This window comes from Zonotrichia albicollis, chromosome 25, assembly GCF_047830755.1.
Source record: "Zonotrichia albicollis isolate bZonAlb1 chromosome 25, bZonAlb1.hap1, whole genome shotgun sequence".
Taxonomy (NCBI): Eukaryota; Metazoa; Chordata; class Aves; order Passeriformes; family Passerellidae; genus Zonotrichia; species Zonotrichia albicollis.
The window spans coordinates 988,628-1,011,716 of NC_133843.1; the positions used below are offsets into that span (position 1 = coordinate 988,628).

The window sequence follows — 23,089 nt, forward strand, 5'->3', positions numbered from 1 at the left end:
TTCAGTGATCTGGGAATGAGACAGGAGAGGGACACCCTGTCCAGGGAGAGCGGCCCTGTCCCCTTCCCCTGCAGCACACAGGCAGTCCCACGTGCTCACGGCGCTGTCCTTGCTGTCCCTCAGCTGGTGGTGCAGGCAGGGCTGTTCCACGGCACCGAGATGCTGTGCAAGACCGTGTCGAGCTCGGAGGTGAGCGTGTGCTCGGAGCCCGTGTGGCGGCAGCGCCTGGAGTTCGACATCAGCGTGCGCGACCTGCCGCGCATGGCCCGGCTCTGCCTCGCGCTCTACGCCGTCGTCGAGAAGGCCAGGAAGGCTCGCTCCACCAAGAAGAAGTCCAAGAAAGCTGTAAGTGAGGCCAGCCTGGGGCTGCAGGTCGCGTCTTGTGCTCCTGAACCTTTTTGTCTCAGAACGGTTCGTGTTATTAAAGCAGCGTACAGGGCAGTGGCCAGTAACTGCTCCAGCAGGAACAGGAAGCTGAGAAGTGGCTGCCTGTAAGAAAGGCTGTTTATGTGCAATTTCTTCTCTAGAAAGACCATTGAGAAACATACCCAGCATCTGACTGGACCTAAAGAGGAATCACTTATCTTGGTGTCCCTGTTTCGCTCTTCTGCAACTTCCTTGTTCTGTAGTTGAGGTTAAACCATCATCTCTGTTGCATTTTCTTTCTAGCAAGGTCTTTCCTGCAAATCCCCAGTGGAGCAAATTGCCAGCTAGGGAGGGGGAATGAATTGAGGAATGTAAGCATTGGTTATGGCAAGGTAAAATTGCAGTGCAGGTTCTTCAAGGTCGCTGTTCAGGTGTTGCAAACTGACCAAAGTGTTAAATAACCTTGGAAGCTCTTGATCTGAGCAGCTTAATCAGAGGTAGTGATATTTCTCACTTTCCAAAACTTCTATGCCATTAATAATTTAGTAACTAAAACAGATCCAACTGCAGCCTGTGATTTAATTGCTGATTTCCCAGAGTTGTAACATAAGCCTCTAGCTCTGTTCTTTATGAGCAGCAAAGGCATTTGTGCCTCTGTAAATTATTGTTTCTGTGACCACAAAGACTGTTCCCGTGCCTTAAGGAGAGGGTTACTCATGCCATCTGTGCTAGAGTGCAGAGCAATGAGGCACTGGTGAGTGTGATGGGAAGATTTCAGTTCTGCTCACTCCTCCTCACTGCTGGGAGGTTCACTGAGCCTCCTTGTTGTGCTGACATCAGTGGGGTTCTCAGGGCTGCTGTGCAGTCATGTCTGGGAGCAGCAGCCAGCTCACAAATCCTGCTTGTGGAGACCAATTTCTGAGTTGAAGACTTCAGACTGGAAACATTTTGAGGCCAGGACCAGGATTAACGGTTTTATTGTTGGGTTTCTTTTCTATTTAAGAATAGCAGAACCCCAGCTCTTGTTGGAGGCTTTTGTTGGACAGAAGATCTGATTCATCCAGAGGCTGGATGATTGTGGTCACACTGGAATAATTTTCAGTTTTGAAGCAGTCAGAAGGAAATCTTGCTGTTCTGATTGACAAAACAGAGCCAGTCTGTTTAGCTGAGTTGTTAAGGGGATTTTATTCATGTGTGTTCTGGTGCTGGGGAAAGGTGGGTGCATTCTGATGAGCTTTTTGTATAAAATCACAACATTCACCACAGCTGAGCACTGAAAAAAGGAATTTTTCCCCATGGTGAGCTACAGCTCTGAGTGAAGTGCCCAGAAATAATTTCAAATGATTGTTAAGGGCAGGTTAGCTGATTTTTTTTTGTTTGCTTTGATTTTTTTTTTTAATTATTCAGAGGTTAATTCCATACATGTTGTTTATATGCAGCCTGTCCAGAGCAGATAGGTGGGACTAAATCATTTACTACCACAAAAGCAGGCATGTTTGCAGGCTGGCTGGATGAGTCAGAGGGTTAATGTCACCCAGAGGGTTGGCTTTCAGTGTTTCTGTAAATCATGCAGGAGATGGCTCTCTTTAGAGTGCTGGATCCTTGTTTTGCTGGACCTTATCCACCAGAAATCCTGCCTTGTGTTTTGGCAGGCTCTGAGCTGTGGTTAGATGTCATTTACTCTGTTAGAAAAGGTTATTGCTGCTGCTGGTGTTTTATTTGGCTTTTCCCTGTTGTCTGGAAGCTGGTGTCTCAAATGTGATTTCACTGAAGATATTTGGAGTAATCAAATCAGCTCCAAGGTTTGTGAGAAGCTGCTTGAAGTGACTCATTTTGTCACGTTAGAGGGAAATGGGGGCTCTGTAACCTCCCCTAGTGCTGGGCTGTCCTGTGGGGTGAGGCTGCACTGCTTAGAATGTGCCCCAGTGGAACCAGATGTGTCTCTGTGGTGCCTTCCAGCATGGCTCTGTTTGTGGGTGCCTCAGAGCAGGATTTATGCCATGTAGAAACTCTTGTAACCCCTTTTGCAGCTGTTTTCTGTGCTGTGCTCTGAGCTCTGAGTGCTGCTGCATGAGGTCAAGTGTTCCATCGGGGAACCTGACTGCAGGAAAGCTGAGCTCACTCGTGGAATGTGTGTCTGCTCTGGGGCTGGGAGCTGGGTGAGGGCAGGGGATGGGTTCTTTGTCTTGGCCATGTCCCAGGCACTTTTCTTGCTGGAGTCTCCCTTCTCTAAAATGGATTTGTGGGGTTTATTTTGGGGGTGTGGTGAGGGATTGGCAGCATAAAGTTTAATTTCTATAGATAGTGTTTATTATTGTACAAAGAAGCCAAGCCTTTTTTTCCTATTATGAGCTATTTCTGGCATCCTTTGCCTTGTTTCCCAAAATCGTGCCTGCTCTGTGTTCCCTGTTTCAAAATTAAAGTTCTTCTCCCTCCCCTCAAATGGTAAAATGTATGAAATGTGTAATAGTTTCCTCAAATATTGAGTGTAGAGTAGCAAGACCTTATTGGAAAATTAGAGATTCTTCAGCTTTGCCAACTGTCAGGTGGTGAAGTTTCAGACACATTTGTGGGGAGCGTTTGGTGCCATTTGGCACCACGCGAAAGACCCCAGGTTTTGGCAGGTGCCCGATGCCACCTTGCACTGTTAATTTAGGGAGTTCAGGAGGGGAGCAGGCAGGTGTCCATTTTCAGGGGGTGTCTCAGTGCCCTCGGGCAGGGCAGCCCCCCACGAGCGCTGTCTCTGCAGGACTGCCCCATCGCCTGGGCCAACGTGATGCTCTTCGACTACAGGGACCAGCTGAAGACGGGGGAGTGCTGCCTGCACATGTGGTCCTCCTTCCCAGGTACAGCACGACAGGGAGCTGCTCAGGGGCACCCTCAGTGTCCCCAGCACGTGGAGTGGCCTCTGCTCTGAGCTGGAGCCCTGCCAAGGCAAGGCTTAGTTGAGCTTGGCTTTGCAGGTGTGGCCTGACGGGTGGCTGCTCACCTGAGGGTGCCACGTGTCCCCCGCTGGGGAAGGCTCAGGAGGGTGAAGTGCTCGTGGCCAGGCAGTGCCAGGGCAGTGCCCAGGGACAGCCTCTGCTCTGCTTTCTGCACCAAAGCTTTGCAAGATTTGGGCTCATGGGTTTTGTGTACTTTGTTTTTTCAGATGAGAAAGGGGAACTTCTGAACCCCATGGGCACAGTGCAGTGCAACCCCAACACTGAGAGTGCAGCAGCCTTGGTCATCTGCTTCCCCAGCGTGGCAGCACATCCTGTGTACTACCCATCCTTCGAGCAGGTGGGGCACAGGGACACTTGTAGGAATTCCCTCACTGTCCCTTCCAGTGGGGAACCTCTGGGGCAGCCGTCCACAGGGACTGGGTGCAAGTAAACTTGATTAATAGATATTGTTAACTGAAAATTTCACTTTTTCCTCTCACCTAATGGACCTTTGAGTGAATACTTTTCTGAGCTATGAATTACTGAGGTAAAGCTGCTCTCATAGATGAGCATTTGTTTAAAAAATGGGTTTAACTGAGCTGCCTTCAGACGGCATTAGGCTCTGTAGGAAGGAAGAGGAATAAAGGGGAAATGAGTGAAAGTAGGCAGCTCCCTCCCTTTCAGCAGAGTGATAACATGCCATGTGTGAGGTGGAGATTTTCCATCTGTCACTGCAACTGGCCAGACAATGGAGGAAGAGATGTGCCTGTTTCAAGGGAGGAAGGAGCTCTGTGCTCCCCAAGAGGCAGGGTCTGGCTCAGAGCCTGTGCCAGGCACAAAGGGCAGCCCAGACAGGGGGCAAAGGACTGTCCTACAATGCAGCACGAGGTGATGGTGCCCACAGTTACAGAGGAACTGGGAGCCTTTCTCACCCTCTTTATTTGTGTCCCAGCTGCTGGAGCTGGGGAGGAATGGAGAACAGCCCCGAGCTGCCCCAGAAGATTCTGAGGAGGTGAGTCTGCTGGCATCAGTGTTCAGCTGCTGCCAGCCTGGTTTCACGGGCTGGTTTTCCCCCTTACCCCTGTCCCAGCACTTTCCCCCAGCCCTGCAGGGCCCCTGTGGGCTGGCTGAGCCCAGGGTGTGCCCTTGCTGTGCAGAAGCTGCAGCTGAAGGAGATCCTGGAGCGGAGGAGCCACACGGAGCTGTACGAGCACGAGAAGGACCTGGTGTGGAAGATGCGCTACGACATCCGCGACCAGTACCCGCAGGCGCTGGCCAAGCTGCTCATCATCACCAAGTGGAACAGGCACGAGGATGTTGCCCAGGTGAGGCTGCAGGGGCTGGCAGCCAGGGCTCCTGTTTTGGTCCATCTTTCAGTGTTTGCATTCCCGTGCTGTGTTTGGGAGCCTGGCTGAGCAGGGGTTTCACCGTTTTCTCAGGGAAGTTCCCAGCTGAGGTCTGGCTCTTCTGGGCTCTGTGTGGTTCTGGGAGCTGTCCCAGATTCATTTCTGGCCAACAAGGCCTTGTTTATCCCTTCAAGAAACTGGAGGCAAGAAAAAACCTGCATAATTCTTGGGAAAAAAAGATATCTGGATTGAATATTCTTGAATAATAGTAAGAGATCAGCACAAGCCGCCTCAATGGATCAGTTTTTGACCTGGTATCTGCAAACGTGCTGTGAGGCATCTATAAATAGTGATGCCCTGTAAGGAGCTGCTCTTTCATCAGTAGAATTTCAGATTTATATCCATTGTCAGAAAAGCCTTGTTCCTTTTTTAACTATTTTCTCTTTGGTCATTACAGATGATTTCTCTGCTTCAGACCTGGCCAGAACTGCCTGTCCTGAATGCCTTGGAGCTGCTGGATTTCAGCTTTCCTGACCGCTATGTTGGTTCCTTTGCCATCAACTCCCTGAAGAAGCTGACGTAAGTGCTGGCCCCAGGGGAGAGGCAGAGCCCTTTCTATTTCTGCTCAGGGCTGCTGAGGGGCTGTGAACAGCAGTGACAGCCTTGCCTTTGCAGCTTTTACAGAACACTGTGGCAGTGAAGACAAGGTCGTGTTTCATGTTTCCTTTCTGTCCACAGGGATGATGATGTGTTCCAATACCTGCTGCAGCTTGTCCAGGTGCTCAAGTATGAATCCTACCTAGACTGTGAATTGACCAAGTTTCTGCTGGAAAGGGCATTGTCCAACCGCAAGATCGGCCACTTCCTCTTCTGGCATCTGAGGTGAAGAGCAAATCTTGGAGGCTTTTTCTCAAAAATCAAGGGAAACCAGCATTTACTGAGTCCTTCATTGCTCTGTGAAGTGGGAACTGCTACTTTTTACCTCGGGTGCCTCAATAAGAATTATTCCAGGAGGACACAATATTGTTTTTTATTAATTTCTTTTTGTCTTTTGTGGCTCTGCTCTAACTGCTCTGCCTGCTCCCTGCCCAGGTCAGAGATGCACGTGCCTGCTGTTTCCCTGAGGTTTGGGCTGATCCTGGAAGCCTACTGCCGGGGCAGCACCCACCACATGAAGGTGCTGATGAAGCAGGTACTGATTGCTTTGGGCCTTCTCTATCCCTTGGGGCTGCTTCTCAGCTCTTGGCTTGCCCAGATTAATGTTACCAGGAGTACAGAAAAGCCTTATGAGGGCTGCTGGCTCTGGGGGTCTCACCCACACAGCTGCAGTGTGTGTCGAGAGTGGTCTGAAATGTGCAGACCACTGCTGTTATACACCAGCTGTTCAGTGGGAGCTGATCACAACCAGAACTCTCCAAAAGCAACCAAGGGCAGGCTGGGCTCTGAGTCTCATCCTCTGCACTTTTCCAGCCAGGGCACCTCACTTCTTCCTTTGGAGTGTGGTAATGTGCTTTATTCCTGCTGCAGCCATTATCCTGCCATGCATTTGTGCCCAGCAGAGTATCCACAATTAATCATGGATCTTCCTCAGGCAGATACTGCTAAATTTGTTTTGCTGCAGTGTGTGAAATTGCTACAAATTGAAGAGGAAGTAAGAGATGGAACCAAGGTTTACATTTCACAGGATATTTAAATGTTTTTAACCTTTCTCCTGGAATTTCCTATTTGTTAATCCTGTTTCATCCCTCCCATTTTCAGGGAGAAGCACTGAACAAGATGAAAGCTCTGAATGACTTTGTGAAAGTGAGTTCTCAGAAGGCCACCAAGCCTCAAACCAAGGAGATGATGCACATGTGCATGAAGCAGGAAACCTACAGGGAAGCCCTTTCCCACCTCCAGTCCCCCCTGAACCCCAACATCATCCTCGCTGAAGTTTGGTAAGGGACACATCTGCACGTCTGAATTTGTGAGAATTTTGTGCTTTGTTTCACACTGGAGCCAGGCTTTGGGTTATCCCAAGGTTCTTTGCTCATGGGAGTCCCAGGTCCATCAGTGGGTGGAGTTGCTGTAGGACTGGCAGCTTGGATGGTTGATATTTTAATAGATGGAAACTGAGGATATTATTTTTATTTCCTCTAGTGTGGATCAGTGCACCTTCATGGACTCCAAAATGAAACCTTTGTGGATTGTTTTTAATAGTGAAGAGACAGGTGGAGGTGGAGTGGGTATAATTTTTAAAAATGGAGATGGTAAGTCTTTATTATTCTTGTGAAAATATATCTTTTAGTCTCAAGTATTTACTGGGTCAGTGGGCCTAAATCTGGACCATTAAGATGTTGTGTAAATTAGAAACTTTAATTGTTTTGGGTGAGTTTTTTGGTAGTAATCTGAAAATTAATATTAATTCCCCTCTATATTTCACCTGCTTCCCCCTTTAATTAAGATTTTAGTGCAGTAATTGGATACCTTTGAACAGTAAAATGATATTTTCCTCTGCAATGCTGCCCAGATCTGCGCCAGGACATGCTGACTCTGCAGATGATCCAGCTGATGGACATCCTGTGGAAGCAGGAGGGCCTGGACCTGAGGTGAGCAGTGTGCCCACAGCTGTCCTGCACTGACAGGGCGCAGGGGCTGCTTTCTCTGCAGCTCCTTTTGCCCCAGCAGCTCTGTCTGCTGTTCTGGGCAGCTTCTGTGGGCTGGGGAAAGAACTGCAGAGCAGCAAGGGAGGAGACAGGGCAGGCAAGGGAAAGCTTAAACATCACCACGGTGCATTTGTGGGCAGGATTTCAGTGGAAGGGTTTCTTTCATCTCTGCAGGATGACCCCTTATGGCTGCCTCTCCACAGGAGACAAGACGGGGCTGATTGAGGTGGTCATGCACTCGGACACCATCGCCAACATCCAGCTCAACAAGAGCAACATGGTGGCCACGGCTGCCTTCAACAAGGACGCTCTGCTGAACTGGCTCAAGTCCAAGAACCCCGGGTGAGGGCTCACCTTCCCTCCCTGCTCCTTTCCTTCAGCTCTGCCCAGCTCCAGGCTGTCCCACACGGGCTGTGGCTGTGCCCCTGCCTGGCACACCTGGAGGCCTCATGTGGATCTCATTTGGATTGAGATTGTGGACACCCCCTTATTGAGACCCCTTCAGTTACAGACAGTTCTTGCAGCTCATTTTTGTGCAGCAGGGGTGGGAGTGCTACTCCAGAGAGCACTGTGGGAATCCAAACGAGCTCCCCTCCCTTCTGCAGCTGAAAACAGCTCTCCCCATGGGGCAGTACTGGAATCCAAAGTCAAATTATCTTTCACTCTTTCCTTCCCTCTCCAGAGATGCCTTGGACCAAGCCATCGAGGAGTTCACCCTGTCCTGTGCTGGCTACTGCGTGGCCACCTACGTGCTGGGCATTGGGGACCGGCACAGCGACAACATCATGGTCAGGGAGACGGGGCAGGTAATGGGGAGGCACCTGGGCATGGGATGGTGGGCACCTGGGCACGGGGATGGTGGGCACCTGGGCATGGGCTCTGCCCAAAGCAGGGCCACTCTTCCCTCTCCCAAAACCCTATGGCCAGGATCTGCTCAATGCAGTAACTGAAGACAGCTCAGCTCTGATCAGCTAAACCAGGTAATATTCTGAAAATATTTTTTTTTTTTATTTGCAGCTGTTCCATATTGATTTTGGTCACTTTTTGGGGAACTTCAAGACTAAATTTGGTATTAATAGAGAACGAGTCCCTTTCATCTTAACCTACGATTTTGTGCATGTCATCCAGCAAGGCAAAACTAACAACAATGAGAAGTTTGAAAGGTAAGTGCTGGGAGTTAAACTTGACTTCAGCTTTTGAAGCTCTAAATTTTTAGTATTTATTTCCACCAACAAATATTAGTATTATAAGTATTTAGTATTTATTTCCACCAACGTGCAGCTTATAGCTGCCTGTACAGATGAAAGTAAATAAGTTATTAACTGGAGAGAGCAGGGTTCAGACTGCTCAAGTGCTTCACAGAATGGTGGAGCCGGCAGTCCTCACTCCTTTGGCTGTCTTTGCTCAGGTTCAGGGGTTACTGTGAAAGGGCCTACATGATCCTGCGGCGCCACGGGCTCCTCTTCCTGCACCTCTTTGCACTGATGAAGGCTGCTGGGCTGCCAGAGCTCAGCTGCTCCAAAGACATCCAGTACCTGAAGGTAAGAGGCAGAGCCCACACAAGGGGGTAAAACTGAGCACCTGATTCTGTGGCTGGGGGAGGAGGAGGAGGTCAGGGTGCAAGGCCAGATTCTTAGAAGCAGATGAGCTCCAGAACAGTGAGTGGATGCCCAGTGCCCTGTGCAGACATCAGAAATGCCAGGTCCTGGTGCTCAGAAACCTCTTCAGGTTCTGCACCTGGAGGCAGCAGGAGGAGGCAAAGCCCTTGGCTCTCATTTCCTAGTTTGCCTCCTGAGTCATAACCACCCATCCCTGGCTGCTGCAGAACACCTTGTCCTAGAGCAATACACAATGTGCTCTTTCCTGCACCAACAGAAGCAGAGGGTGCAGGTGTTTATCAGAGAAAAAGCCTCCTGCAACTGCAGGAACAATTAAAAATAATTGATGGACACTCCATTGCTCCTTTCAATTGGGTAATTTCTTATGAGTAAATGTCTTACTGGGTGAGCAGCCACTTGTTCAGTTGTGCACTGATTTGTGCTCCTGCCTACAGGACTCCCTGGCCCTTGGGAAAACCGACGAGGAGGCACTGAAGCACTTCAGAGTGAAGTTTAACGAAGCCCTGAGGGAGAGCTGGAAAACCAAAGTGAACTGGCTGGCACACAACGTCTCCAAGGACAACAGGCAGTAGAGCAGGAGCTGCCCTGCCCAGGAGAACAGAGCAGAACAGCCCAGCACGGACAGCCAGGTGCCCAAGGACTGCACAGTGGTGCAGAGTGCAAGATCCCCACCTCGTTCCCAGAGACCAGACATTGCTGCATGACTGACAAACTGTTGGCCTGTCCTCAGCCACCCCACCCTGGCTGCTGAACATCCTTGGGGGACAAGGAGAGACGTGAGGCAATAAAACTACTGCCTACAGTGAAGGTAGGTGCAGGTACTGTACCCTTGAGAACTCCTTCAGCTTCAAATGCACATTTGAATGAAGTCAAGACAGTTGTAACATCCCCCCAGTGTGCTAATGTCTGTGTTTCTAATTTCTGGAAAATTTAGCTGAGCAGAGATCCCCCATGCCTGTAGCCTATCTAGGTCACCACTATTACAGCTTAGAGGCATTAACTTCAGCATGTGGTCACTCCTGCCCTGTGTCAGTGTCCACTGAGGTGGGTCAGCTCAAAGCACACCAAAGCTGACTTGGATAAATGGGTTTATTCTGCCTTGAGACAGGATAAAAACATCCAGGCTGTCATATTGCTTTCTGTCTGCTCCAGAGGCCAAAGTGTTCTGAAACTGAGCTGGAACTCGGCTACTGCAGCTTTGAGGTGGCCACTGGATCAGGTACTTTGCTTTCCAAAGTTAGGCTTCAGTTGAGCCTCAAGTAATTCCTGCATTTCTGCATTTATTTTGGTTTCAAACCTGAAAACGCTAAGATTGCATTTTCAAATTAAAGTACTTACTGCTTTTCATAACAGATGTTAAGCTGTGAGGTCTATTCATACAAACCCTGTTGCCTCTCAAGCACCTGTTGGTAGAAGCAGCAGTTCTGGCATAGAAGACACCTCATTTTAATTTAATTAACCCTGGGAGAGCCCCTTTTCCTACACCTTCAGATGATACTGTGACTGAAGCACTCAGGCTCTAACAGCTCCTTTGGTACTAGAGGGAAATACTGCAGGATTTAGAGCTCTGTGCAGGCTGATCAGCGAGAAACAGTCCTGTGCCTCTGCTCCATTTTAGAGAGTAAATATTGCTATTTCCTTGCTTATTAAACTAATTTACAGAGCAAAAAGTATGCAGAAAAAGTCTTGGGCCCTGTGCAAGGTGAGATGCACTGAAAGCACAGCCCCAGTCAGGTTCCTGTGGAAGGGAAGACACTACAGTTCAGAGCTGCAATTCCCCTGCAGTGCCAGAGCCTGGTGTTTGTTCAGGGTGCTCAGCACTGGCCCCTGCTCTGCTCATCCCTCTCCCAGCACAAAGGCCAGGCCCTCACAGATTTCAGAGCAGTGGCTCCTGTCCTGTCCCTCACTTTGAGAAGTGCAATAACACAAAGGTGGATCAGTATCAGCTGCAAGAACTGAGCACAGTTTTACAGAGCTTAGTCTGGAAAACTCGACTTACCTACGAGCAGTAAAAATTCAGTGAGTCAGCGTGTGGAGCTTCTTTTTTGTACAGCCTGGGAGGCATCTTGGATAAATCTCTGAGAGCTCTGTTGGGTCAGCAAAGAGCCTTTGACTCCAAATTCACAAAGCAGCAGCTCACCTGATGGTTTTCAGCAAGCTGAACTGTACTAAAGATTGAAACTTAGACAATTTTCAAAAATGTTCCATTTCATTACAAGTGGCTTCTCATTTTTATAAATATGCTCAGAATGATAGACTTATTTCTATTTATTTAGAGATGTTTCTGTCATTATTTTTTTTTAAACTCTGTACAAACTGATTGTGCTTATTCTGTTGCCTTTGAAAAAGAAGTATTTTTTTAAGCCAAACCGTGGTTCTGCAAGAAGAGAATGTTTACATGTTTAGCACTTCAGTTGCGGTAGGTACATGTTTTGTAAATAAGAAATAAAAGATATTGACGAATTGTACACAAATGCTGCCAAGTCCTTCTGTGTTTGAGAGCAATGACCACAAAACTCTCCTACTCCCCCAGCAGAGGCAAATTAATGCAGTTTATATAACTGGATTCTATTTTGTTTCACTCAGGAAAATAAAAAATGCAAACAACCTTTAGAACCAGAAATTTATTGTAGCTTATAGACTTTCCAAACTGACCTGTTACCAATATACACATCTGAAAAGTTATACCCACAGTGGCTACAAACTGCATCAGGACATTACAACCCCTCAGTATTACCATTAAGTCATGATCAGTTTTGGTCTAAAATACAGCAGCTACAGCAACAGTATATGGAAGGATAAGTCTTCTACACATTAACACAGGACAACTGTCAGACATAAGTTAAAAGTTTCCCAGTTTACTTAAAACTAGCAGTTAATTACCACATAAGTAGTCAAAACCATTTTCCCATTTTAGAAATCTAAAATTTTACATTAAAAAAAAAAAAAAAGAAACCAAAACAACCCCCAAAAACAGTAAGCTCTGGTGTGGGTTCTTTCCCTGCTGCCGGGTCCATCTCTATTGTAAAGGCACTCCTCAGTCAGGCTCCCCAGAGCAAACCCCACCAGTCCTGGGGCTGCTCTGGGCTCCAGCTGCACAAATACGAGCTCAGCCCTGGTGTTCCACCCCTCTGTGCCCTCTGTGCCCTCTGTGCCCTGCCCTGGCCGGGCTGGGCCCGCTGGCTCTGCAGCCACAGCCAGGGTGGGCTCGCCGTGCTCAGGAGGGAGTGCAGGCCCAGGCTCCTGCTCCCGGCACAGCAACGCACTCTGCAATCCACCTCCACACAGATCAAGCAGAAATTCATTATTCCCCACTCTGCATCAGACCAAATAAAGTTAAACAACCCTGCCTGACAGAAAAAACAGTCCCCCCATGTTTGTACCTTCCAGCTACTGCCCTCTGCAATCCCAAATTGGAACTGGGATCAGAAACAACCCAAATCACATGAATTAACATGATTCCCAAGGTTTTCTGGTTGGATAATTTATGCTACAGTTTTTCACCAGCAGGAAAACACAATTACTAAGTGTAAACAAAGGCTTAAAACACCGACAATCTGTACAAGGGGCTGCAGGGGAGGAGCAGGAGTGTTCAGTGGTATCAGCCACACCCCAAACCCTCCCACTTCCAAATTAGAAAAAAATGAAAAAAAAAAACCCCAAATCCCTATCCATGTAGCCTGGTAGCCCAGGTGCTCAGACTCCCCCAGACCCAAACCTGTCTGCAGTGTGCACAGCCCACACTGGCCTCCAGGCACTCCCCCAGAACCACACAGATCTGCCCACCATGCATGTAGTGTTACTTCCCCAATAACTTAAAAGCCTTTATGGCAAGCCTCAATTGGAGAAAAAAATAAAATTAAAACCAAACTGTAGTGCACAGGGGAGCTGAACCTCTGCAGAGGCTCCTAAAGCCTTTACAACTTCTCACAAGCTTGTCTGTTCCCTCTGCAAAACAAAAAGGAGATGAAAGAAGAGGAAGGAGAGCGGGGCATGAGCACACATCGCAGTCAAGGCCAAGACAGAGTTACTGAACATCTACACTAAGAACTGTGCCCGTGCTCCTGCTGCAGTAGGATGAGACTTGGAATAGTTCATGCTGCATGATTTTTCACTTTAGCATGTTTTAAACCCCAATCCCTGTTTTCACTACCACAAATGACATAATTACATAATTCCAATATATTTACAAAATATTAAAAAGTCTTGTTAATCTTCTACTTATTAACCTCATTCTGCCACTTTACACATGCACTAATTTGGGGGAAAAAAAAATTATAAGAAATCAACAGGCTGAAATGAGCAGCTTTACCCTTTGTCAACAAGCAATCTTTGCATCTTTTAGAAAGAGAAAAAGGAACAAAGCCAAGTTTGTTTCACTGAGCAAAAAAAGACAGTTCAGAAATTCATGTGCAATGGCTACAGAGCTGTAGAGTCACTTAGCTGAGATGACATGAAGAAAAAAGTGCAAGGTGGTTCCTCACAGAGCGTAAAAAAAATCCAGTCACTGAGGCATGGCTGAAGGAAGAGGTGCTAACTACAACCCTACACATCAGGAACTAGCTGACAGAACACAAACACGGCTGTGTGGGGGTTCAATCTACTGGCCAGAATGAATTTTTTTGTTTCAAACACCATGAATCCTTGGTACCAATGGAGTGTGTTACAGTGGAGTCTTCTAGAGCGGGAACATAAAGAGAAAGGGAGCAGCTAGAATCAATAACTGAGGGTAGAGTCATCCCATTCCAGCTGCTGCTGTCTGTTAACATTCTGTTGGTCCTCCTCCTGCTCTCCCTCTTCCTCCTCACTGCTTTCAGACTCTGCACTAGTGATGTCATCTTCTTCTCCGTCTTCACTTTCTTCTTCCTCCTCTTCCTCCTCCTCTTCACTGCTGTGTTGATCCTCATACGTCTGTTCAGACAAAAATTAGCTGTCATTACCATAATGGCTAAAATTATTTTTGTTCTTTATTCAAGGCTTTATACTGAGGAAGAGCTATTGCAGATTCCTTGCTGGATTTAGCAGTTCAGCAGGAATTAGGCAGAAACCAGAAAAGACAAAGGAAGCAGCACATTGTAAAAGAGTTCTGTGACAATCCTGGCACTCTACACAAACTGGCTCTGAAGGGTGATCCAGTACTGCAAATTCTACTGGAAAAGGATCTTACAATAGGACACGGAGCATGAAGGTCACACATCTTTCTTGCTCCCAATTTTCTAAAAATTCAGATGTCAGCCACAGGAGAAGGAAACATCACAAACACAGATGTTCTGACAATGAATTCCTGCTAGCTTAGACAAAAGCAGGCTGTGTTTAAAGCACTGTGCACATGATGAACACTAGTGCTGGACACTGGCCTGTAAAATCCCATCCTCCAGCATGCCACTCTAACCCCTGCAAGATCCCAACCACCTGCCCTTGGCATGTGGCACATTTGCTCTAAATTCCCAGGCAATGGCTCTGGTCCTGCTCTCCCCCCGTGCCCAGTGGTGCCAGCAGGTGCCCAGGTTACTGTAGCAGATAGGGCCTGGCGTTCAGAAGATCTCATGATATTACGGGAAGACAGGGCCCCTGCCCCCTTAGATAAGAAAATTAACATAGGAATGCAGCCCCCTGAACCGGATTCCGGTAACTTTCCACTTGCCCAGGTAACTTTCCATCCCTACTAACCATAGATGGTAAAGACAGACCCCCACCTGACGTAGAAGCCCCCTAGACTATAAAACCCCACGGGAAGAGAGAATAAAGGCCTTTGATCCTCCACCACATTGGTGTCCGCGTGTTTCTTAGGCCCCAGCGACCCCGGGGAAGGGGTCACCGTGCTGTCTCCCGAAACCAGGCCGCCTGCCTTGTATCAGAAGGCAACAGGTTACCTCCATGGGGTTGACAGTGATGGTGAGGGCAGAGTCGTCCCAGTCCATCTCGTTCTCCTTGCCCGTGTCCTGGTCCCGCATGGTTCTCTGGTGCGCGGCGCGGATCCGGAACACGCCCAGGATGATCATGAACACCAGGAAGCTCACACACACCACGATCACCACCGTGGCTGTGCTGGGCACAACTGCAGCCAGAAACACAACACTGCTAACTCTCATAGTGCTGACAAACCTCCCCTCCCATCACCTGCCAGATTAAATACTTCACACAAGTATTTCATGTGTATTATAATTTTTCATATATATTACACAAAGGCAGTTTGTCTACAGCCACTTAAAAGGTCAGTAGGGAAGTAAGAACTAGGCTTCATTTCCTTAAATATAATTACATCAATTTGAAAGACAAAAAAAAAGCTCAAATTCAATGGTTGAGAATCCTGACCTGAAAAGGGATGAGGGTTTGCCAAGTTGTGACCAGAGAGATCAACAAAGGAATGATGCACTGGGTGAATGAACTGTGGCTGTGCAGCAATGTGATTGGCATGTTCCACTGGGCTGGCTGTGTGGATAACATTCACCTGGAGACAAACAGAAAGTGTTAAACTACAGAAACCCAATAGTATCATTCTGAAAAGATAAAAATAAAGAGAAAAATTTAAATTTTAGTGCCTTTAATGCCATTTTCTGCTGTACTTCCATCTACTTGAGGTAAGCATACTAAATAATAATTAACCTGTAGCCTGCTGCAGAGAAAATGCAATTTTAGCCTCTCTGTGCTTTAACATAATCCCTTCCTATCAGAAATTCACACATTACAAGCAAAACAGCGAAGGGCCCAGCACGTCCATCTGTGGCACCCCTGAAGTGTCACATAAAGGCCACTCAGCTCTCTGGGTAGCACCATTCTCACTCCATTTGCTAAATCAATAATCTGTGTTCTCAGAGCAACCTTTCCACCTTCACACCTCCATTAGCCACACTATTTCTTCTACAAACAATTTTATTTCAAGCTGAACCACAGGACTAAACCCACATTTATATATAAAACACTGCCTGAAATGCTCACATTCCCTAACACCGATTTACAGGACCAAACCTAAATCAGTAACTGCTGGATTATCTCCCAGCTGAGGGGAACACTTGCAAGCTGCAGGCCCAGGCCCGGGCAGGTAGCACAGAAAATCACAGCCTTTCCGGTCGAGTACAGGCAAGGAAGGAACGGTGGGGAATCTAATATCAAGGCATGGAAACCAATTTCTAATAAGGAACTGGTGCAATTGAGAAATATAGCCAAGGAACATGGACGTAGTTCACATATCTTTAGAAATTTCCTAGAAGCCATGTTCTCTGCACATGTCTTGCTTCCTCACGATGTAAAAAATATTTCACAATGCCTTCTGTCACCGGCAGAATATTTGTTATGGGATAGGCATTGGAAGAAACACTTAAAAACGTTATCAGATTCGTATACTGCCGATGCTACTAAGACCAACTTCACAGTAGAACAATTGGCTGCTGAAGGAGACTTTCAAAAGCCAGCTCGCTCTCAGACCAAGGCCGCGGGTTAGCCCCTAGCAAGCAGGGAGATATTCAGCTCTTAGTGATTAGGCAGCTCTTGTGATTTCAGCTTTGCTTGCTAGGTAGCTTTTCTATTCTCCAAGGGGCCCTGGCTAAACCTGAGGGGTTTACTACAGGCAGGGACCCACCTCCACCTGGAACTCGTTGCTGACGTAGCGCCCGTTGAGCTCCGAGCAGAGCAGCTTGAACTTCCTGTCGAACAGGGACGCCGTGCGCCAGTTCCTGTAGCGGATCAGGTGCAGAACCTCCTCGTAGTTGGCCATGGTGTCCACCCCTGGGGACAGACACTGCTGCAGCTCTGCCAGGGCACCACCTCAGAGCCCAGACAAATGGTGCTCCGTGGTACCTGAGGCTGCTTGGCCAACAGGCTTTCAAGGATACAGAAAGGGTAACACCACTGACACACACGTGTGGCTCCACTGAAATCCTGTGGGTTGGTTTTGTGGTAAAATCCTAAACCCAGAGAGTCTTGGAAGGGATTCTGGGAGCTTTTCTATGGAATACTTTAACATAACAGAAAAGAATGATGCGTGCTCCTAGGCACTGGAGTACCCATGGAAGGAACAAGCCTTTTTTGGGGCAAAATCTAACTGCAGTTCCACAGCCCAGAGGTGACAGGCTATTTGGAACAGAGTAAAGAACAGAAGGATAGTTCTAGAATGCTGTATTTTCTAGAATCACAGCTTTCCACAGAATTGCTGTGCTTGGAACTCTAAAAGAAATGAAGGATTTGGAGTAAGGTGTTACAAACCACCTCTCTAGAACTGCTCCCTGTGTCAGTCCCTTCATTGCCTCCCAAGAGCAGCAGCAGGAACCCCCACCTGTGATTATCATGCCCAGGTTGGAACTGCTCATCTCAATGCCTTTCTGCTGCAATCGTGTCATGTCAATCTCCAGGCTCTCTTGTTCCTGATTTAGTTCCTCTCCCAGCACCGTCACCTCACACATATCCAGGTTGTGCATGATCTCTTCAGATACCAAAGACTCTTGAACTAAAAATGAGAGAAAAAGCCAAAGATTTAAGCAGAAACCCCAGAACAAATTAAAATCTAGGCCTGAGGAGAACAAGTATTCACAAAACAATGATTTAAAAAATAAAACACAAAATATAAACAAGGGATATTTACATGAGGATAATGGCCTGGACTTATTATCATTTCCAGGTAAGTGTTTATTAGCCCAGACCACAGGATCTGCACCTTTTTTCCCTTATGGATTGTGTACTGAAAGGCCACAGCTGTGTGCAGGAGGAAGCTCCTGCCCGAGGGGAGGGTGGGACCGGTACCTGTGGGATCCTCCCCGCCGTCCCCCTCGGGCTCCACCTCCCGGGTGATGGTGCTGATGATGCGCAGCTCCGGGAACAGGGACACGCCCTCGGAGCTCTCGAACTCGGAGGCGGAGCGGGCAAAGTGGTTGATGCCACTCAGGCTGATTTTTGGCTCCTCTGGCTGCAGGACCATGACATAGCCCTCCACAGAGGGAATGGACACACAGGCCTCTTCATTGAAACACCTGAGAGACAGAGGCAGCTTTGCAGTCAAGGTGATTGGTTCAGAGGGAAGCACAATTACACACTGTAATTGCTTTATAAATTTTTGAGAAGCTGTCTCAGACCCAGGAGTCTTAGATAAATTCATCACTGCCCTGGAAATTATGGAAGAGCCACCAAGGGAGCAATCTCACAACTAATTTTTACTTACAGTTACCATTTGGCCTCATTTGCACGCTTTGACTTAGAGCCACAGGTAACCCCTTTAATGAAGCTGTGAGACTGGAGACACTCCCAGCACTCTGGCAGTACTTTGCTCCCCACATTGCACACTCCCTACTCCATTCTCAGGCAGAGAGCAGAGCACTGTGGATAACATTTGCTGTACTGCAATGTGGGATGGTCACACAGCCCAGGACTCCTCTGTTTCTCCCAACTGAGGCCCACGAACAGCAGCCCCACCCAGGGATGCTCCAGCTCAGCACCAGCACACACCTGACAGTGCTGGTGACCTTCAGCCTGCGGATGCCAGGGGTTGGGAACTGGCGGGAGTTCAGGTAGGAAATGTGCTGCATGGCCTTGTCCACTCTGTCAATGTCATCCCCTTCTATGGTCAGCGTTGACTGGCTCGGGTTCATGTGGATCTGAAAACAAGGAAGAAAACGTAAGAGAACACCCAGCTGAGTGACATGGTCTGGCAATTCAAACTGGGGCTCAGCACTGCTAAATGCAGGAGAACTGCATCCATATTCAAAACAACAGGGTCATTATTTCCCAGCCTTGTGGCACACAGTCTCAGCTCCCTACTCACTGCCTTACCCCAGTGTCATGTATTTGTGTTTCATTCTTTAAGAAAAAATCTAAGTACATATCATAGTTCTGGCTGTAGTAATACAGAAGAGAGATAGCTAAAAAATAAGAGAAATTTAGCTCTGCTCACACAACCTTGCTAGTGAAAAAGCCACGCAATCTTATTTTATGAAGCTGCTTGTTAAACATCTCTTATTAGACAATCTGCTCAGCTGGTAAAACAGAGGCTTACAAATATGGAGTTTCTCTTCAAGACCTAAAAGACAGCAGAGTAACTTACATTTCTAAGACCAGGTTTATACAAGAAAAATTTCCTACTTTTATGTACTATTAACGCAGAATGCTACAAGAGATGAGCTTGTTATATCTGGGGCACCCTGTTAACTGTGCCAGCAAAACTTGTAACTCTGATCAGAGAAGGAATATACACACTCCCCTTTGTTTATATGCAAATTTACCTTCACACCTTTGCCAACACCATCAGCCATCTGCAAATCCAGCCCCTCCTTGCAGGTGTAGAGGCAATCAATCACCTTCTTGTTCTCCAGTTTGCCAGAACGGATCATCAACCCTGCCAGGTTGCCTCGGAAAAACTGAGCCATGCGCAGTTCACCACCTTCAAAACACGAGGGAGGAAAAACCTTCACTTGTCATCATTCTTTCTGCTTTTCTTTTGTAAAACAACAAGTATGCCAGCTGATACACACAGCATCATACACATGCAGGTTAGTTTCCATCCATTCTGGGTGTTAACCTTGTGATTATGTCAGGCACAAAGAAAGAACGGAACAGTTCACCATGCACGTGGCCCTCAGAGAGCTGTGGCCACCCTGAACTGCCTGCTCCATGACAAACATGTCACAGCGAGGTGGTGCTCAGAAATCAAACACAGTGGGATGAGCCATGAAACCTGAACCTTCCTGCTGGGTAACACCTCCTGCTCAGGACACAGGAGAGCATCCCTCCAGCTTGAGGGATCTGCACCTAAACCAGCCCTGCAGGCTCTCCCTGCACTCCAAGGGTAGAAAGGAGCTTTGTAAAGTCATTCAGCTCATTCTGAGAGGTGTCCAAGAGTCACCTGCCCCTCTAAAGGTGCCATCTTCTCTCTGCACATTCAAGTGAGCAGTTTAAACCCAGGTAACTCAACTAACTCTGATAAGGCCAACCTAACAAGCCCTTTATTCCTCAGTGTTTCTGAAGATGATGTCACCATGATCAGCTAGTCCATCTTGCTAAATCCTGGGGCCACAAAACATCACCTGGAAATGTGCATTTTCAAGCCCATTACTTATTAAGCAACCTGATTTTAGAAAGATGTCTAAGCTTGATTTAGTAGTTCTAAGTGATAAAAGATCCTTGGTACAACTCTAAAATTCAGTGGTGAAATGTCCTGCTACAAATTACACCATTTTCATATAGCTTCAGCTTCTGGAGCCCCTGGATGCTGCTCCCTTCTTGCCAAATTAAAATGTGATGCACAGCTAGAAACCTCTTGCCAGTTACATCCAGACTATTCCAGCAATTCTTAAACTTTACAGGAAGGGTACATATCTTGAATTCACTTTTAAAAATACACACTAATTTTAAGTATCCCAACTCAAGACACAAAACCCACTGAACTATCACTAAAATCTGTTATGAGGAAATAACCCTGTAGCAAATCTGAAATACCTGGTAGCCAAAGCTTTTCTGCCCATTCACAACTACAATTTTATATAAGTATCTCTATCTGTGAGTATCCCCTGTAAATGACAGGTCTGTGTTTGTGAGCAGCCTGACCTAAATATGAGCTCAGTCTTGTTCTGAGAGAGGATCAAAGGTACCTGAGTGCCAGAGGTCCTGCCCAATGTACTGAATAAATTCTAAAATAAAGGCACATACCTACATGCATAAATACATACATTTATATAGGAAGATGTGTGTTTATGCTTCAACAAAACTGGATGAAAGAGATTATAACTGATATTTACAACAGCAACTTTTTTCACCACTTCACTGCAATCACAATTGTTGCAGATTGTACATGGAAGTACATTTGGATGCAACCAAAAAATACCCAAAACAAACAAAAAAAACCCCCAAAACTAAGCAGAAGTCAGCTGATGATGCTCTGCAAATAGAAGCACAATGAAGACACAAGCCTAGGAGAGGATTATGTGAAGGTCAATGGCCCGAATGCAATGCCTGCATTTCATGCTGTGTGCGAGATGAAGCAATGTCTTGGCTTAAAATGAAATAAAACAGTAGGGAAAAAAACTCCAGCAACCTGCAGAGGTCTCGGGCACAGTTTCATTGTCATTTTCACTTCCTGTATATTCTGTAGAAAAGCAAGACAAAGAATGGGACAATAGGGAAAGGACCAAGTAGTTACAATTTGGCAAACTCTCAAATCCCAGAAAACACAAAGCAGCACATCCCCCAAAGCTTGCTTGTATTGGACCCAGCTCCTCAAGGATTATGAGTTCTTGGAAACAAAGAGCTGCAGTGCAGGGGAAGACATCACTGTGCTGGTACAAGAACAGTCATGGCACCACAGCCCAAAGAGCCCCACACACAAGCAGCAGCAAGAGCTGCAGAACCAGGAGAGGAAGCCTCACACAAACCTTTGTCTTTAGTGAGACAACACAACTCTAACAGCTGGCTCCATATGAGGGGAAATTAATGTAAGATCCAGACTAATACAGTAAATCACCAGAAGGTATTGAAAGGTAATCAAAAGAAGCCATTATCAGCACAGATTTCTTAATCAATAATAGAATCACATGTATTGAGCAGTCGATTTATCAAATGGAAGCACCCAAAAATGAAAATCGCCTTTTAATTTTTTAAAAGAAATGTTCCAAGAACTTATTTAGAAGGATAAAATCTTTTGTTCCTTGGAGACAAGCTGCATACACAACTTAGTGCAGCCTAAATAGAGCAGACAATAAAGCAGATGTCTATTTTTGTAAGCAGAAATGGTAAAATACCCCAGAGACAGCACTGCTCGTGTTGCTCTGCAGAGCTGTCTGCTGGACAGGCTTCCATTGATGAGAAGACTTTTCCTACAAGATGCTTTTCAACCTACTTGAAATGAAGTGTTCTGCTTGGTAATCTGAAGTACATGAGGCATTGTTACAACTACTATTAAAAAGCTAACAGTATTCCCCATGGCCACCACAAAATCATGTTGATGGAATACAGGCTGGTGAGAGCCTTGCATTTCACACACCTGTGGCCAACGAGAAAACAAACAAACACTCATGGAAAAATTACTCAGAGGAAATATGTGATACCAGCTTGGAGCAAAACCCATCTGCAAGAGGCAAAACATGTTACATTTCATGCACTAAAAAGACCTGCTGGGTACTTCCACATAACCACAGAGATTTCATTAGAAAAAGTTAATTAGAAGTATTAACAACTGTCAGTATTTACCTTGCCAGCATGCTCCAACCACTAGCTGTGTTTCTATCTTGGAAGGGTGGAGTGGGTAATCCTCAGTGACTGGGAAGGGATCATAGGAAACCCCATCCACGTACAGAGACACTGCAGGAAATTCAACGTTGACCACGTAGTGGTGCCACTCTTTGTCACACACCTGAACAGAGAGTTTTAAAAATTGGGTCATTTTTTCCCCATTGCAGTTCAGTCCTATGTTTAACATAAACATACATGCAGATGTACCAACGACCTACAACACAAGCCTGTACAGACACAGTTGATCTTTCACACACATGGCACACATCTGAAAAGCAAACTGACTGCCAAACATTAATAAAAAGTTTCTTTATTCTGTTGCCAATACAGGAAGCTGCATATACTTCCTTTCCTTTAATTTTTATATTAAATAACAGCCTATTCCAATCTAACAATACATTTCTACATGCATGCACATCCTGAAATACTGTTATAAAACAACCTTACTAGACAAAGGACAGGTATTTGCTGAGAGGAACTGATAAAAGACAGGACTATTTATCACAGATCCAGGGGGCTGAGAAAATGTCACATGCTCAGAAGTACTTGAATGCTATCATCAACCTGGAATAAATACCTCCTGCTTTCTCATGCACTCCACCTCAGAGTGCATCTAGGGAAGTCAACTGATGTCACAGCTCTAAGACTGACAATGTACTTTCTACTTTATATTCAAGATGAAAAGCTGAAGCTGAGCCTGCCACTCAATCCCAAGTGAAACAAGCACTGCTGGGTTCTGCAGAACAGGAGTTTGGAGGGGCAGGAAGCATTTATCACTAAGGACACTGCCAGGGCTGTTCGTGGCTGCTGGCTTTCGCCCTGGCACTGTCCCACGAGCTGCCAGGCTCACCTGATTGAGCTTCCAGTGGAACTCAGCAGGCTGGTAGGACTTTCCCTGGGAGGGGTCCTGGCGGAACAGGAACACCAGGCGGCAGTTGTGCACGTACAGGGCGTAGTGGTGCCGGTTCATATCTGCAGGC

The 23,089-nt window shown here is 46.8% G+C and overlaps 2 protein-coding genes across 8 annotated transcripts in view; one reads left to right on the top strand and one right to left on the bottom strand.

Moving 5' to 3' along the window:
• Window positions 1-11,864, top strand: part of PIK3CD (phosphatidylinositol-4,5-bisphosphate 3-kinase catalytic subunit delta) — a 35,314-nt gene extending 23,450 nt beyond the window's left edge. For all 4 annotated transcript variants that reach the window (XM_074558867.1, XM_074558869.1, XM_074558868.1 and 1 more), the window contains 16 exons: window positions 124-345; window positions 3,116-3,212; window positions 3,518-3,648; window positions 4,243-4,302; window positions 4,448-4,615; window positions 5,094-5,215; window positions 5,375-5,518; window positions 5,729-5,828; window positions 6,395-6,573; window positions 6,776-6,885; window positions 7,146-7,224; window positions 7,456-7,623; window positions 7,964-8,087; window positions 8,299-8,444; window positions 8,690-8,822; window positions 9,335-11,864. In XM_074558867.1, the coding sequence (XP_074414968.1) occupies window positions 124-345; window positions 3,116-3,212; window positions 3,518-3,648; window positions 4,243-4,302; window positions 4,448-4,615; window positions 5,094-5,215; window positions 5,375-5,518; window positions 5,729-5,828; window positions 6,395-6,573; window positions 6,776-6,885; window positions 7,146-7,224; window positions 7,456-7,623; window positions 7,964-8,087; window positions 8,299-8,444; window positions 8,690-8,822; window positions 9,335-9,472 (2,121 nt within the window). In that variant the 3' untranslated portion in view covers window positions 9,473-11,864. The remainder of the gene's footprint in view (window positions 1-123; window positions 346-3,115; window positions 3,213-3,517; window positions 3,649-4,242; window positions 4,303-4,447; window positions 4,616-5,093; window positions 5,216-5,374; window positions 5,519-5,728; window positions 5,829-6,394; window positions 6,574-6,775; window positions 6,886-7,145; window positions 7,225-7,455; window positions 7,624-7,963; window positions 8,088-8,298; window positions 8,445-8,689; window positions 8,823-9,334) is intronic.
• The window catches only part of CLSTN1 (calsyntenin 1), a 30,702-nt gene continuing 19,122 nt past the window's right edge, over window positions 11,510-23,089 (bottom strand). For 2 of the 4 annotated variants that reach the window (XM_074558862.1, XM_074558863.1), the window contains 11 exons: window positions 22,960-23,081; window positions 22,068-22,230; window positions 20,917-20,967; window positions 19,109-19,266; window positions 18,336-18,484; window positions 17,637-17,863; window positions 17,173-17,343; window positions 16,480-16,625; window positions 15,216-15,351; window positions 14,774-14,958; window positions 11,510-13,811 (listed from right to left, as the gene is read on the bottom strand). In XM_074558862.1, the coding sequence (XP_074414963.1) occupies window positions 13,617-13,811; window positions 14,774-14,958; window positions 15,216-15,351; window positions 16,480-16,625; window positions 17,173-17,343; window positions 17,637-17,863; window positions 18,336-18,484; window positions 19,109-19,266; window positions 20,917-20,967; window positions 22,068-22,230; window positions 22,960-23,081 (1,703 nt within the window). In that variant the 3' untranslated portion in view covers window positions 11,510-13,616. The remainder of the gene's footprint in view (window positions 13,812-14,773; window positions 14,959-15,215; window positions 15,352-16,479; window positions 16,626-17,172; window positions 17,344-17,636; window positions 17,864-18,335; window positions 18,485-19,108; window positions 19,267-20,916; window positions 20,968-22,067; window positions 22,231-22,959; window positions 23,082-23,089) is intronic. The other 2 variants (XM_074558865.1, XM_074558864.1) reach the window with 1 other exon arrangement.